Here is a 17,130-nt window from a genome sequence, read left to right on the forward strand (position 1 = left end):
TCTATAGTTTTAAAAAATTGTAATAAAACATGACAAGATCTCAGAGTTAAACTGTGTCAGAAAAAAAGAATCTTAATTATGTCAGATAACAAACATGGTCAGGTCAAATTTTTATCAATTTTACTGGTAGTCCACTGTATGAAGAATTTTTAGGTATAATATGCCACAGTTTACTTTATTTTGCTCTCCTCACTTACATAAATGAACTATAGTGTCCTGCACCCACAGTAAAAATATATCAAAAATGTCTGAATAATTTTTGGTTTGATTGTATGTGTGTGTATAAAATACATATATATATATATATATATATATATATATATATATATATATAATGAACAATGTTGATTTTCTCAGATTGTTTTCAAATGACTCAGTGTAGATATAGTGCCCTCTACCTAGTGTACATGGCATGTCCATGCATATTTACAGTTTTTAAAAAGTTATGTGTAATTTACATTTATTATAATTTGTTGTGTTTGTTTGTATTATAATGTTGTATTTTAATGTCTGATTAAATTTCAAAAAACTCTAATGCATCATTAATCCACATTTTTCATTAGCAGTGTCAGGAATATAGATTATTTCTAATGACATTCTTGTAAACTGTAAAAAAAAAAAAAAAAAAAAAATTCAAGTGTAGTTAATAATTGTTCTCAGAAAATATTACTTTACTTGCTCAAATTTAATTATATATTTCAATAAATAAAAAATATCTCCGACCGGTTCTTGTCAATGCAACTGTAAATTTTATTTATTCATTTCAATGCAACCCGTTTTATTTATTTATTCATTTATTTATTTTAATTGATTTTAATAGGGACATTGCATGTTAATGAACATCAGTATAAAAATACAAAATGTAAACATGCCAGATTACAGCAACATCGCTCATTTACATCTGTAGTCCCTGAAAGAAAATGATGAAAGCAAAAAAAAAAAAAAAGAAATTTTAAAGTAAACATTTTCAGTTTTTTCTTTTTCTTTTTTTTTTATTTGTTTATTTCATTTTTTAGTTTGGTCCTTTAAGAAAGGAGCATGTGAAAATAAATAGTAAATAGTCATCAACAACATTTCAAATACTGGTAACACTTTATAATAAGGTCTTATTTGTTAACATTAATTAATGCATCAACTAACATTAACAAACTCTGTGCTCTATATACAGTGGTGCTCCAGAAGGAAACACGATGCATTAAGAGTCGGGGGGTGAAAACATTTGAACAGGATGAAGATGTCCAAATTTTTCTTATTTCGCTTGAATATCATTTTTTTTCATTTGGTACTGCCCTTCAGAAGCAACAGAAAATACTTGCATGTTTCCCGGAAGACAAATTAAATACAATTTACCTTGATCTTTAAATTCCACATGTTTTCACCCCCCATCTATTAATGCATCGTGTTTCCTTCTGGAGCACCAGTGAATGTTTGAACCTTGTTTAATAGTTGTGTTTGAGTCCCTCAATTGTCCTCAGTGTGAAAAGATGGATCTCAAAATCATACAGTCACTGCTGGAAAGGGTTCAAATATGCAAAAAATGCTTGAAATCTGAAGAATCTGCAGGACCTGGAGATTTTTTCTGAAGAACAGAGCTCAGTTTAACTGCTCAGAACAAACAAGAGACTCATGAACAACCATCACACAACAAACAAACAGTCGTGGATCATCCAGGTAACCACACACAGTATTAAGAATCAATGGTTCACATACTTATGAATGGGGTTATTTTAATAAATTCAGCTATTTTTTTTGTCTTGTGGATTATATGTAAACATCTTTTATGTAAAATATCTTACTCAGGACAGTACTAAATAAAAAATAACATGCATTTTGTATTATCTCCTTTATTTTTTTTAAATTATTAACATTTTCACAGATTCTGCAAGTGGTTCACATACTTTTTCTTGCAACTATATATATAATTATTTGTTTGTTCAGTGCATCAACTAATGTTAACAAATTCAATTTTTGATTTTAATAATGTTGAAATTAAAATGAAATAAGATGAATGAATGCTTTAAATAAATATTTTCCATTGTTAGTTCATGTTAACTAATGTAGTTAACAAATCTTAATGGAACATTATTGTAAAATGTTACCCAAATTATAAACTTCTCCTAAAAGCACATTCAAAAGCAAAAGTTTAGTTTAAAAACATTTAAAACATGTATCCCCAGTACAAACACATTAGAAACACTTAATGAATCTATAAATTATGTTTAAAATTTAAAATGCATTATAAGATAGATGGGAGTCAAATAGTTTTAGAAAGGGAGAAAAAAATAGTTTTTCTTTGTTCAATATGTCTGATGTCAAAATCACTCCTGTTGTTCCAGTATGAGTTCTGTGAGTCGGTCCATGTCTCTGATCGTCGGGTGACACTGAAGGATCATGATAATGACGCTTTCCTGGTCTGGGAAGATGGGCACTAAACGCTGCTGCAGCTTCAGCGTCTCCTCCGCCGTCCTCTCCCTGACCTCCTGATCGCTGCCTGACCCCTGACCTCTGCCCCCTTGTGTCCAGTCTCGGTACTGCAGTATTTCAGTGTGAGCGCGCGGCGCGGGAGACGGCGAGGGAAAGGACGTGGATGCTCCTGCAAACGTGTGACTTCCTGGAACAGGTGAGCTGCTGGGAAAATATTAAGAAAAGTCTTTGGTTTGTTTTCCTAGAAGAGAAAGGCTGCGATGTTGAAATATGAATATCTGCTAAAAGTGATTATTTTGGTCAAATTTTAGAGAACACTAGCATTGGCTCTAAGCCACAGACATGAAAATTAATTGTTTATCATTGATTTAATATTTATAAATGTGGTTTACAGATAAACGGCATCATTTGGTAGATCTCCAAATAAACAAACCCAGATAATCGCCTTACAGTGCTGATCACTTATATAATGGCATAAATATTAATATTCAATTATGTGTATAACATCAATGCACTATGAATATTTAGTTAGTTTCAAAAATGAAAACAAATTATGTACACTACCATTCAAAAGTTTGCGTTCAGTGAGATTTTTAAAAGAAATTAATACTTTTATTCAGCAACGACACACTAAAAGTGACAGTAAAGACATTTATAATGTTACAAAAGATTCAATTTCAAATAAACGCTGTTCTTCTGAACTTTCTATTCATTAAAGAATCCTAAAAAATTAAATGTATGATGGTTTCCACAGAAATCTGAACTGTTTTCAACATTGATAATAATCATAAATGTTTCTTGAGCATCATATTAGAATGATTTCTGAAGGATCATGTGACACTGAAGACTGGAGTAATGATGAGCTTTGATCACAGGAATAAATTACACTTTACTATATATTCACATAGAAAACAGCTGATTTACACTGGAATAATATTTCACTGTTTTTACTGTATTTTTGATCTAATAAACGCAGCATTGGAGAGCAGAAGAGACTCCTTTTTAAAAGCGTTTAATAATCTCTCAGATCCCAAACTTTTGAACGGTGGCTTTTGACAATTGAGCAAAAAATAACTGTTGTCATGAAAAAACAAAACAACAAAATGATTTATCAGTAGAAGTGATGATGTGGTGCGAGTGATGTATTACCTGTTGTGTTTATGTAGGAAGTCTCTCAGATGCGGCCCGCCGCGGCCCAAAGGATCGTCCGGTAACATGAAGAGATCCCCAGCAAACACGTACTGTAGCAAACTGAAACAAGCACGTTCATCATCACTAAATGACAGATATAAAGGCCTTTCACACATACGAAACCTTCATAGGGATCATTTTAAAGTCCCCCTATTATGCTTTTCTGGATATTCCCTTTCATGTAGTGTGTAATAAAGCTGTCTGTGAATGTTAAAGCTCAAAGTTTCAAAGATAAATGGAATTTTTTTCTCCTAAAAGAAAAAAAGAAAGTGATTCTGAACTGAAACGAGTCTTCAATAATTCAGTCTCACTTCCTGCTGGACCTACATAGGTTTGTTACTAATTTGCATAATTGTCTTCATTGGCTGAAGCCCCGCCCTCAATCAGCCCCGTTGTATCTGAGACTGGAAGAGTTTGGTTCGTGTTGTTCATGTCGAGAAGACGCTGTTTTCTGCTGCCAAAGCAAATCTACATTGATGAGACTGATAGGGTAAAACCGACACCATCGTTACTGTTCGTATCACTGTGTATCAAGTGCTGAGATTCAGATATGATAATGAGCATTTGATTTTTGACCAATCAGAGCAGCTCTCAGAAAGGCGGAGCTTAGAGAGACCGAATCCGTTTCAGACACTGAGAGAAAAGATCTAATGCTGCAGTGGATATTATGAGAAAATTAAAGTGTTGTTTGACTTTGGATGAAAGTGAATCTGTTGTAGGAGACTCTGAAACCAAACTAGGAACGTTTAAAATAGCATAATGGGGCACTTTAAGCTGTTGATAATTCAGTATAATTCTTTAAATCTGAAGACTGTTTCAAAAGGAAGGCAGCAGAAATATACTGCCGTCTGAAATACCTCGCTTTACACATAAAACAATCACATAATATATTATGCCAGGGAAAAACTAAAGATGTAATGTAAATGTACTTCATTCAATACTGAAACAGTTCGATCTAATATTACTCAGATGCCCACCTTTTCTTAATGATGTCTCTCCACGCGGGCGATTCGTCCACTAGATCTCTCAGGTTGTCGTTTGTCACAATCACTCCATTCGTCTTCTGGGCCAGCGCCAGCATGAACCTGAAGAACAATCACTCATTATCTAAAGAAACGAGCGCAGGTTTCTTTCCCACATGTTTACATCACGGCTGTTGATGATCTGCTACTCGCTATAAATATTCAGGCCTAAATTTAAGATTTATGGGTTTGAATTGCATACAGTTGAAACCAGATATTTACATACACTTCAGAAAAAAAAAAAAACACAAACTGTTTTTTTCTTTACTGTCATACATTAAATCGGAGTAAACTTTTTCTGTTTTAGATCAATAAATATTGGAGGAAGGAGACGGAGTCTGAGTCCCAGAGAGGAACGTTTTTTTGGTGCGAAATGTGAGAATCAACCCCAACAGCAAAAGACCTTGTGAAGATGCTGGCTGAAACTGGTAAGACAGTGTCATTATCCACAGTAAAACGAGTCCTGTACCACCATGAGCTGAAAGGTTACTCTGGGAGGAGAAAGCCATTACTTCAAAACCACCATAAAAAAGCCAGACTACAGTTTGCAACTGCACATGGGGACAAAACTTTTAATTTCTGGAGACATGTCCTGTGGTCTCACGAAACAAAAATTGAACTGTTCGGCCATAATGATAAACGGTATATTTGGAGGAAAAAGCTTTGAAGCCTCAGAACACCATCCCAACTGTGAAGTATGGGGGTGGTAGTATAATGTTGTGGGGCTGCTTTGCTGCAGAAGGGACTGGTGCACTTCACAAAATAGTTGGCATCATGAGAAAAGAAAATGATGTGGATATATTGAAGCAACATCTGAAGACATCAGCCAGGAAGTTAAAGCTTGGGCGCAAATGGGTCTTCCAAATGGACAATGACCCCAAGCATACCTCCAAATTAGTTACAAAGTGGCTTAAGGACAACAAAGTCAAGGTATTGGAGTGGCCATCACAAAGCCCTGATCTCAATCCCATAGAAAAATTGTGGGCGGCACTGAAAAGGGGAGTGTGAGTAAGAAGGCCTACAAACCTGACCCAGTTACACCAGTTCTGTCAAGAGGAGTGGGCCAAAATTCCAGCAAACTATTGTAGAAAGCTTGTGGAAGGATACCCAAAATATTTGGCCCAAGCGAAACAGTTTCGGGGCAATTCTACCAAATACTAAGGAAGTGTATGTATACTTCTGACTTTGATGAAAGTGATAAAAAAAAATACATAAAAATTCTCCCTCGCTCGATTCTGACATTTAACAAATGCAAAAAATATGTTAATATTTATTGATCTAAAACAGAAAAAGTTTACTCTGATTTAATGTATGACAGTAAAGAAAAAAAAGTTGTGTTTTTTTTCTGAAGTGTATGTAAATATCTGGTTTCAACTGTATGAACTTCCATCCGTTTGGATTACACCGTTTTAACATAAACAAACAAAGTAAATGTGATGCATATTTGTCAGTGAAACATAAATGAAACTGATCAGATTTCATGGCATAGTTTTTGCTTTGATTTTATTTAAATAATTTTCAAAATGCATTTATTCAAATGGCTTAGAATCAGTATAAATTATTGTGAAAACAATTAAATTCAGTTAAAAAGTATGAACATGATCTAAAAATTAAATATAAATATAAATATAATATAATATAATATAATATAATATAATATAATATAATATTGTCAGTCATACATAAATGAAACTGGTAAGAAAAATGTAACATTTATTTACATTTATGCACAGGTCTGATTTCTGTAATAAACTGAACATTTTAAATATACAATAACCAGGTTTGTACATTTATCATCAATAAATCCAATTTGCTTCAATCTCATACATTTTAACTGAATATTGATAGCCATATTTAACCATGATCATGCTGATTCTCAGCAATTTAAATAAATGCATTTAGAAAATGAGATTATTTAAATAAAATCAAATAAATGCAGATAATTAATAAAACTATGCCATGATTTTTGACTGACAAATATGCATTACGTTCATTAAAACTGTGAAATCCAAATGAATGGATATTTTATATGCAATTTATATACATTTTAAATTTAGGTATAAATATTTTTACATACTCACTTTCAAGTCTTCACACAAATGAGGATTTAAAAACACAAAAACTTAAATTCTGATGATAAAATTGATAGTTGTTGTTTAAAGCCTTCAACTCGACTGTCAGGTATCACAGATGATCTTTGATTTAAATCTGACATTAATTTCTTTCTGTCATCATTTACTCACCCTCATGTCTGTAAAACTAACTTCTGCAGAACACAAAAGAAAATATTTTGAAGAACGTTGGGAACAAAACAACACTGAACTTTCATTTCTCAAAATACCTTATTTTGTGTTTTGCAGAAGAAAGAAAGTCATGCGGTTTTAAACGGCATGAGTAAAGGATGACAGAATGGTGAAATAATCCCTGTTGAACATGGCTGTGTTGATCTGAGATGGAACCAAACATTACCGGTCATCATATGAGTTGATTCTCTTCCCCTCGACCTCTCTGGAGGGAGTGTACGAGATGAAGCCCAGATCATGGAGTTCAGTCAGGTAGTGCTTTTCTACAGAAAACACAGAGCCACATGATGCTGTCACACGAGAATAAAGCGCCGTTGGACGATTTTGAATCACTGTTTTATGAAACATTTGTTTTGAATCAGTTGTTCGGCGCTCATATCAAACTCACCAAGAAACAAGTTTCAAAATCCAGATTGCTAGATGGCACTGATCTGGAGTGTCTAATAGTTCTTAGCTGATCTCGGGTCAGTTTTATAATGTAGGCTCATTTTTAAATTATCTAATTAATACTTAATAATGATAAATTATGCTTCTAATTAACCTAGTTTGCCAAGCATTGCTTAATAACACACAAAGCAAGGAGTTTACAGAACCTGCATATTTAATAGCATTTAATTATGTAGCTCGCATACACTTTCATGAAAAAGTGTGCAGTTGGCTTGTAAAATGTGTCATTAATACATGTTTGGACTGAGTTTTCCTTGCATTTACACCGTTGTGACCAGAAGGTCGCAAACCTGTGGTGTTTCGAGCGCTTCGAAACAGCGAATCATTTTGCGAATCAATTGGTTCAGCTGATTCAGAGGTTTGAAAAGCTTTGTTTATACCATCACTAACGGTAACTACCAACTATTACGATACTGACGTAGAGGCACGATATTGTTAGAATCACATTCAAAGCGATTCCAGCTGATGATGGACAATAAAAAGACCCCAAAGACGTCCATCTAGCACGTGTTTACAGTGGAAAAAGAATGGAAAAGTAGCGCAGTGGAACAGAAAGACGTGTTGTGTCTGAACGGCCCTTTAATCTTTATAGTTATCGTTCATATAGGAATAAAGTGAGCATCACCTTTATTCTTCGAGTTATTCTTCTGCCTCCACTGAGGGATGAACACTGTGATTTCGCGATGTCCTCTTCCCCAGAAGTGCTGAACGGCCAGAGCGATGCCTCGACAGGAGAAGAACACTCCCAGACCGTGACTGTGGAAGATCCAGCGCTTTCATCAGATCACATTCACAAGTGCACGTACAGTTCATGTGAGTCAGTGTCATGTGAGTCACACTGAAACACTCACTACCTAGAAACTACCTGAACACACTGTGTCAATCATCATCAGCTGCTCAGTATTATCTCATCAATAACATCATGTCTTCTTGAGTCAGTATTGACACTACAAAAGTGCTGTTCATCCTCAGTATTTATATCTTGTTTACCAATACAAATACATAAATATGCATAAAACGGGACACATTTACTTGAGAAGAAGAACTATATTAAGGCTTTTTTTTCCAGGGAATGAAATAAACGTGTATTTTGAATTGTAACATTGCATACAAATTTTTCAATTACTTTTTTTTTCATTATTAGCAAACAAGACAAAAATACTCATTTAGAACTTTTTTGTGTTCATTTACACTGTAAAAAGAGATTTTCTTCCTCAGTCTTGTTTTCCAGTACAAATATCTAAAGATTCTTAAATCAAGGTACATTTACTGGAGGCTCACAGTGACATAAGATGTCTTGTTTTCTAAGAAAAGTTTATCAATTTTTTTTGCTTAGAACAAGAACAAATATCTGCCAATGGGGTCATAAAAAACTAACTTGACTCAAAGAGAAAACAAAAGTATTTTCCTGGCCCCAATGACATATTTTAAGCATAAAACTCACTTAACACTACAGGCAAAACATTGTTAATATTTTTTTATTAATGTTTTTATTAATATTTTTTTATTAATATTAAATGTAAGAATTTAACTAAGTCTAATTAGATTTGAATAATAATGGCATTTTTCTAACCTAATTAGATAAATAGATATTTAGATATTTGATAATTAAGATAATTGATAATTTCAATTGATAATTGAAAATACTTTTTATCTCACAATTCTGACTTTTCCTCGCAATTGCGAGTTTATATCTTGCAATCCTGAATTTTCTTCAAGTTTCACAAGTTTCTTCTGACTTTTTCCTCGCAATTCTGACTTTTTTTCCCGCAATTCTGACCTTTTTTTCGCAATTCTGACTTTTTTTTCTGCAATTCTGACTTTTTTTTTCGCAATTCTGACTTTTTTTCCCGCAATTCTGACCTTTTTTTTCCGTAATTCAGACTTTTTTTTGTTTCGCAATTCTGACTTTTTTTCCCGCAATTCTGACCTTTTTTTTTTCGCAATTCTGACTTTTTTTCCCGCAATTCTGACTTTTTTCCCGCAATTCTGATTTTTTTTCCCGCAATTCTGACTTTTTTTCCCCCGCAATTCTGACTTTTTTTTCCCGCAATTCTGACTTTTTTTTCCGCAATTCTGACTTTTTTTTTTCGCAATTCTGACTTTTTTTCCCGCAATTCTGACCTTTTTTTTTCGCAATTCTGACTTTTTTCCCGCAATTCTGACCTTTTTTTTTTTCGCAATTCTGACTTTTTTTCCCGCAATTCTGACCTTTTTTTTTTCGCAATTCTGACTTTTTTTCCCGCAATTCTGACCTTTTTTTTCCGTAATTCAGACTTTTTTTTGTTTCGCAATTCTGACTTTTTTTCCCGCAATTCTGACCTTTTTTTTTTCACAATTCTGACAATTTAATTTAGTTAGTTCGTCACTGCTGTGAACTAACCACCACACAGAATATGAAGTATATGAAAAGCTACGGGAGTCAGCCAGCACAAAAACACACCAAATATCATCTAATTATCGATGTCGACAAAATTCCACAAAATATATAATTTTCCGTCAATATGGCAAGGGAATTAGGGCGTCGGCTGAGACACACCCTCAATCTGACCACTATAACACACATCATATTGCGGTTTTTACCTCATTGCAACATTGCTCCCATCGATGATGACCTGACGCAGCATGGGGTCACCGGGCTCGTCCGACAGCTGCAGTTTGAAGGGCGTCTTGAGGCTCTCGAGGAACCGCTGAGGTCCCGTGACCACAGATGCCGCCGCCGCTGCGCCTGCTTTGCCCGGTCTCGGTTTGGGCGCGATGGTGTGGTTAGAGAGATTTGGGAAACTGAGATCCATGTTTGGTTTGATACTGCGTGGAGGCGATTGGGCATGCAAATTCATTGGTTGTGGCTCAGGGTTCATGGTTTCAAAGGAGTACGTAGTCTGTGGCGGGCCTTTCACTGATAAAGAGCTGCTGTGAATGCTCAGCGGTTTAGACACGTCTAGTTTTGTTGCTCCTTTTCCGCTCCCAATGTCGAGTTTTTCAATATCTGTCACTGAATTCGGCTCAATCGTCCAATCAGCTCCCTTGCTACCATTTCTCGTCCCGTTCGCCTTTTTGGCTTCTTGTTTCTGCAGCTGCATGAGTAGCTCGTGTGGCTTGAGCTCAGGTAGATTGCCATACACTTCCATTACTCTGTCCTCAGTGTATCCACAAGTAGCCGCAGCCTTCTTCAACACCCCCAAGACAAAGTCTTCCTCTTGAGTGTTCGCTTCTCCTCCATCACTGGCCTCTAGTATGTGAAAAGCCTCATGCGTTTCGTCACTGATTACCACCGCATTGTCTTTATTCTTGGCGTTAGGGTTTGACTGCTCAGTTTTTTCATGCTCCTGTTGGATCAAATCCAGGATCTGCGAGGCTTCTTTGGGGCCGGTTCGGGCCAGAACGTTGCGCACCACATCCTCAGTGAAACCCATTGCGGTGAAGAACTTGAGGAGGTGCTCGAATTCCTCTGTGCTTCCCGTGGACGATAGAACGGCAGGCGTCTCGGATTCAGTTTCTCGTTCTGGAGACTCTGGGATTTCGAAGTGTGTTGGGTCGAGGATGAAACCTTGGGAAAACTGATTATGGGATTCATTGCTGAAATCATCCGTGTCATTAACTCTGTCATAAGAAGATTGCGGCTGCTGGGAATGTGAGTTCTCTGCATTATGATTTGATCCTCTGTGCACAATTTCATCAACACTTCTCTGCATCGCCCATGATCCATTGCCTTCCAATGGGATCAGACCTTCCTGGTATTGTTTTGAATACGAGTCCAATCCAGACTGCTTCACCAAATCCAGCAGAGCCTCTTTCACCATCACCGGTAACACCAGCAGGTCGAGGGTGTGGCGGTCCTCCAGATTCTCCACCAGGCACTTGAAGGCCCGACGCGACTCCAGGGATTCTCCCGCTATCCCGAGCCCAGCCTCGATGCGCCGCCCCTGGCTGCTCTTGTATTTCTCCACCAGGTCTGTAATAAAGGAGTAGGCTTTCACCACAGGTTCTGCCAGTCCGGTTATGAGGAGAAAGCCTTGGGATCCCACCTGCAGGAGAGATTTAGAGATTGAAGGTTTAGGCCCTGTTTATACCTGAGATGCGTTTTGTTCGATCGGATCACAAGTAGACGAGGGAGATGCATTCCCATTTACACCTGGCGTTTTAATCCGTCTCCTTTATCCACTTTCAACCAATTCTGTCCTGATTTCTTCGAGGGGAGGGTCTATGGGCAGGTAAATGTATGGGTTTTTTCAGATATTTCGATCGAATGGATGAAATAAGCTCATATGGAGAGCATCAGCTTTCCTTTCTCCTCTAACGAACGCTGTGAGTGTGTGTTAGAAATCAGGAATGGTGAGAGAACATTGTGCTTGGTATGTTTTTAATCTTCAAACCAAATTTGGGTCTTCAGCCGACAAAGTTCAAATCCCGTCTGGCTAGTGCGCTTCCCATAATGTTTTTGCATTAGGTCAGTTGGTGGAGAGTAGGCGGTCTAGTGGCTGTTCGAACACATTCGACCACATGAGCATCTGCACTACAAAAGCAATCCGGTCGAATGCATTTTCAAATACCTCTTGAAGTGGTTAAAAGTGGACAAGCTCAAGACTTTTTACACCCCGTTTACACCTGTATTTAGCGTCATCCACTTGTGATCCGACCAAAAAGCATCTTTATACCAGGTGGAAACCAAGTGTTCATTAACAGAAGCTGGATCATTATGCTTTAGGTACATAACAGGATTTACTGTGGGACAGTAAGCAATTCAAAAGCATATTTTACATTTGTATGCATTTTAATTTAATAAGGTAACCTTTATCTTGTTTTAAGGATGCTTAAGTATTTTTGGAATAGTAATACATTACACTGATTATGAAAACAATCTGTTAGGGCACATTAAAACCTTAAGTGCTTTCACTTTTTCCATCAAAATGTTAAGTTTTCCAAAAGTACACTTAACGAAATGAATACTGAATGAATATGTGCATGTGACAGATGTCTGAAGTCAACATAGAATCAAATCTTGCCCAATACACATTCCTGGGGCCTCACGTATAAAAGTTGCATAACCACAAAATGGTATCAAAAAGTGCATATGTTTCCCATGCACAGACAAAAACCACAATTAAAATGAAAATGCCACACTCACGTGTTTTACAAAGACACTGTACATTCAAATGGTTTCATATATTGAAATCAAGTTATGCTACTTTGATTTTGTTTCTCTGGTAACCTTCATCTTGCATGTTATGCAGTTTTATTTTGTATTTCCTTGAAACTTTATCTTGGTTTAAGGATGTTTAGGTATTTCTCAGGACAGGAAGACAAAAATACTGGTAATGAAAATGATTTTTACTGATGAAATATCCATCTTTTTGTTAACAGAGGACACTCACCTCCTGTTTTCCTAGTTTCCAGTAACAAAGGTGCTAGTATCATGTATGGGTGATGCTATATGCAAATTATGTCATGCATTGTAAAAAGGCATTGCTGGAAGGAGGCGGGGTGGAGAACAACACACGTTCACGCACGCAGGTTGGAACAGAATGGAAATTTTTCATACATAGTCATGCTAGACTTTTTTTTTTTTTCTTGCTGAGAAATCACAATGGAGGAGGGACGGGACTAATATCACACTGACCAACCGCCTCATCCTGCTTTTACAACAGCAACAGATGACAACAATGGTACTTTACATTGTGTCATTGTTCCTCATTAAAATAGTAAAATAATAAAAAATAAAAATAAAATGACATTTTTATATTCAGAAACAAACTCTCTGCAAAATCAGATACTAGTAAGACTTTTGCTTATATTCCATAAAATAATGCATTAAAGTAAATGATCTTCAGAAAACACTTTTTACTTACCACTATATGCGCAGAAGTGTTTTTAATCAGGCAGTCCATGAACAGCCCTTTTGCACCACAGAACACACAGTGAAGCACTTCAGGAAACTGGATTTCTTTTTGAGCTTCCTGATTGACGACACCTTTCACGAACATCTAAGAGTTGCATAATATACAAGACAAGTAAATCAACAACAATTCTCACAAAAGCAGTAATAGAAAACTTGGTCATACTTTACAGTAGGTTCCCGTCAGTTAACGCACCTGACTATGAGCAATACATGTTACAATATTTATCAATCTTTGTTTAAGTTAGTAAGGGTCAGTTCAGGTCCATTAAATAATATTAACAGATACTTTTGATTGTATTAATAAATGTTGAAATGAACATAAAAGGCGATTAGTAAATGCATTAGGACTATTGTTATTGTTAGATCATGTTAACAAATGAAACCTTATTGTAAAGTAGTACCAGAGGCATTAATATTGTAATTATGGGCTCTGAACTAATCTTACATGGAAGCCTCATATCGATTCTAGTTAGTAAGATATATTTTGACTGTAGCTTGATGTCAGTTAAAGTGGACCTATTATGCCCCTTTCACAAGATGTAATATAAGTCTCTGGTGTCTCCAGAAGGTGTCTGTGAAGTTTCAGCTCAAAATACCCCACAGATCATTTATTATAGCTTGTCAAATTTGCCCCTATTTGGGTGTGAGCAAAAACACGCCGTTTTTGTGTGTGTCCCTTTAAATGCAAATGAGCTGCTGCTCCAGAAGAGGGCGGAGCTTTAACAGCTCGCGCTTCGGTCGCTCAACAACAACAAAGCTGGAGAATCTCATGCAGCCAAAATGAGGATTGTCAGTAACGGTGTTCAGCCTTACATTGTTCAAACCGGAGTCGACACTGATGGAGAGACTCAGGAAGAAGTTACAACTTTTAGACGTTTCTGAATGGTTAGTGGATAAATTTATGTAGTTGCTGTGGAGTTGATTCAACTCATTGACTAGCATGTGCCGTCATGTTAATCTTTTGTGTTGAATTGACCCTCGTTTGTGAAGCGGTGCGGCGTAAAATGACGGCATGTCAACAACACTCTACTACAACAACTCTTCCTCTTCTCTTAAGCAGCCCAACATGGCCCCGCCCACTTTGTTGTGTGTTCTTGGGGGGCGGGGTTTATGTAAATTTTGAGGTTTGTGATGTCCCTAACTCGGGAAGAATCCTGTTGTAGTCCCTACCAGCCATTTGTTGTAGTCCTTAAAAAGCGATTTCTGTAAAAGAAAATATCTCCTTTGCATTGAACTTTGAGCGTCTTTTACAACTTTGCAGATGTTGTTTATGCTCAAACAGCAACATTACACACTAACTAAAGTTAAAAAAGTGAAATCATAATCAACCACCCCTTTAAAGTGCTGTAATTGATCATGTTGTTTCACTTTAGGTGTTGAGAAACTGAAAGTGTTCAGACACCTTTGCTGCGTCCACATCTCTCTCAGAGCCGCGCAGCTGCAGCCAGATCAGTCCGTTCTGCGCCGACAGCGTTTCTTCCCCTCCGATCATCAGCTTCACCCCGAAGACTCGCTCCACGGAGGGCTGCAGCGCCACCAGCGCCCCCCGCAGCACACCTGCACAGGTGAACTCATCCTCCACCTCCCGCTCCATCTGCTGGGATCCACGTCCGTCCAGTGTGAGACCTGACAGAGCCATGATGACACTCACTGAAAGAGACACAGTCACTCCAGTGTGATTATGAGTCAGACCAGGCCTGGACTATAACGTGGACTATGAAGTTCTGCTTATGGATATGAAAGGCTTAAAGCAAAAGATTTAATGTCTCTAAACTAGCTAATTTAGTACTTTAAGTCCAAATAATCCAAAAACACTGTATTTGGATAGTGGTTTTACACATTTAGATATGGAATAGGGATGCACGATATATCGGCCACCATATCGGTATCGGCCTGATAAGAAAATTTGGCCGATATATTAAAGCTGATAAATAATGGATTATTTCCTTCAGCTGAAACACTTCAGATGCACACTGTCCACCATTATGGTTTTGAATTGCTTGAAATATGATTTAAAATCACTTCAAAAAGGAAAATACAGTTAAGTGCAACATGTACAGCGCAAGTCTGTCATATAAGCTACATAAAATTATAATGAGAACATTATAATTGTGTGCTTGGGGCATGGCTTTCAATGGTGAGACTTGTTTTTGTAATCAGGCTCTCAAAAAAAAAAAAAAATTATAATTTTGATTTAGATTTATCGGCCAATATATCGGTTATCGGTTAGAATTATCGGTAAATAAAAAATAAAAGGTCAAAATTGTGATTTCAGATGTCATATGTTTGACTTATGTCATAATTATGACTATTTAATTTAGAATTTCCAGTTTTTAATGTCATAATTTTGACTTTTCATCTCATATATATGACTTAGTATGTCATAATTTGTAAACTTACCCAATATAACATACACCCTATATATATATATATATATATAATGTAAAATACTAAATCAACTATTCTTTTAAAATGGTATTTTGACAATTTAGTTGAATAATTAAATAACCGATGACTGAAAAGAAAGTAGAAAAAAGGAAATTTATCTGAAAGGTAAATTTATTCTATGACTTTTATAAATGAATATTTACATATTTAATTGCACATATTTTAATTAAAGATATGTCATAATACCCACACTATGAATTCCAACTTAATGATATCACTCATATTATCTATAGGTTCTGAAATGTACAATTGGAATTATGCCAGCATTCATGCCACTATAGGCAATTAAAATATGGGCAATTTAATATGTAAAATATTCATGTACCTTTCAGATTAATCTTTTGTTTACTGGGATTTTACATTGTCATCGGTTATTCAATTGTTCAACTAAACTGTCAAAACATCTAAATGTCTAATTTTATTTCACCTCAAAATAAGAACAATAATTTTGACCCCACAAATTTAAAAACATTTTTGTCTATGTTAATCCCTCATTAACATATAGACACACAAAAAACTTTGACATTCAACGTCATAGATCACTATTTTCCGGAGGTACAAAATTAGATCAATTAACCTCGAAACGGTTTCGACTATGTTGATATTCAGATAAATGACAATATTAAAAATAGCGTAGCCATAAATATATTCATCCGATTATTAAGTAGGTTATTACTCATACAGTCATCTGCAATTAAACATTGCCAAAAGATTAAAGATCAACTGGTTGCATAATAATGTTCTAACGACTGAAAAGCAGATCACTACTAACAGAAACAGATTCACGGTGAATTCTTGACAAACTAAAAACAGAAGAATAAAATAGTAAAATGTAAAATATGTAGGACTGAAGGAGTAAACACGCGTTCTTACCATAATCGCTCGTAACTTTAAACTGCGCCCGTTCGTCGTCTGTTTATGAAGTGCTCGCGATCTGAATTATAAACAATTCAAAACACAATCTAGATTTAGTCCTTCTCGGTTATAAAAGGCTCGTTTTGTCTTAGAAATCACCCCGAGCTTTGGGGAGACTCGTTTGTCCACATTCAGTACTGGTCATGATGATTGTTGCTAAAATGAAACTGAGGGAAACTTTGCGATGACATTCTACCGTAACTGACGTAAAGGACGTGCGTCGAGAATCCAGTCGGAGCGCTTTAATGTTCGGTCACGTTTATCTAATGACACAAAACACACGACTGTTGAGCTGAAACGATGTCAAAACACTTAACACAACACAATCTATGAAAACGAGTGAAAAACACATGAAGTATCTCCTCACAGACTTTATTATGAATTTGCTGAGATACAGTCACATTTTGTGGGAATTTCCACTGACGTAAAAACCACATCCGTTTAAAGTCAACAGCAGTGAAGGGTATAAACTCCAAACTTC

The 17,130-nt window shown here is 36.1% G+C and overlaps 1 protein-coding gene across 2 annotated transcripts; it reads right to left on the reverse strand.

The window, feature by feature from the left end:
- Positions 1–1,828: 1,828 nt before the first annotated feature.
- LOC127516495 (protein KHNYN) lies at positions 1,829–17,030 on the reverse strand. 2 transcript variants are annotated; one of them, XM_051901223.1, is made up of 9 exons: positions 16,608–17,030; positions 14,689–14,936; positions 13,237–13,371; positions 9,971–11,415; positions 8,013–8,143; positions 7,107–7,203; positions 4,593–4,700; positions 3,574–3,675; positions 1,829–2,625 (listed from the first exon to the last, which is right to left on the reverse strand). In XM_051901223.1, exons 2-9 carry the CDS (start codon positions 14,923–14,925, stop codon positions 2,319–2,321), a joined length of 2,562 nt encoding a protein of 853 aa, XP_051757183.1. In that variant the 5' UTR covers positions 14,926–14,936; positions 16,608–17,030; the 3' UTR covers positions 1,829–2,318. The 2 variants fall into 2 exon arrangements, with proteins under 2 accessions (XP_051757183.1, XP_051757181.1); XM_051901221.1 differs by having other exon boundaries at positions 1,829–2,628; positions 16,608–17,029.
- Between the last annotated feature and the right edge of the window lie 100 nt (positions 17,031–17,130).

This window comes from Ctenopharyngodon idella, chromosome 7 (genome assembly GCF_019924925.1).
Source record: "Ctenopharyngodon idella isolate HZGC_01 chromosome 7, HZGC01, whole genome shotgun sequence".
In the NCBI taxonomy this organism is placed as follows: domain Eukaryota; kingdom Metazoa; phylum Chordata; class Actinopteri; order Cypriniformes; family Xenocyprididae; genus Ctenopharyngodon; species Ctenopharyngodon idella.

Bases quoted from the DNA above. Each gene is read 5' to 3' on its own strand.
- LOC127516495 (XM_051901221.1), bottom strand. From the start codon at position 14,925: ATGGCTCTGTCAGGTCTCACACTGGACGGACGTGGATCCCAGCAGATG. The intron at 11,416-13,236 runs GTAAGTAAAAAG...TCTCTCCTGCAG, and splicing joins ACACTTCTGCGCATATAGTG to GTGGGATCCCAAGGCTTTCT. The intron at 4,701-7,106 runs GTAATGTTTGGT...ATTGTTCTTCAG, and splicing joins ATCAACTCATATGATGACCG to GTTCATGCTGGCGCTGGCCC.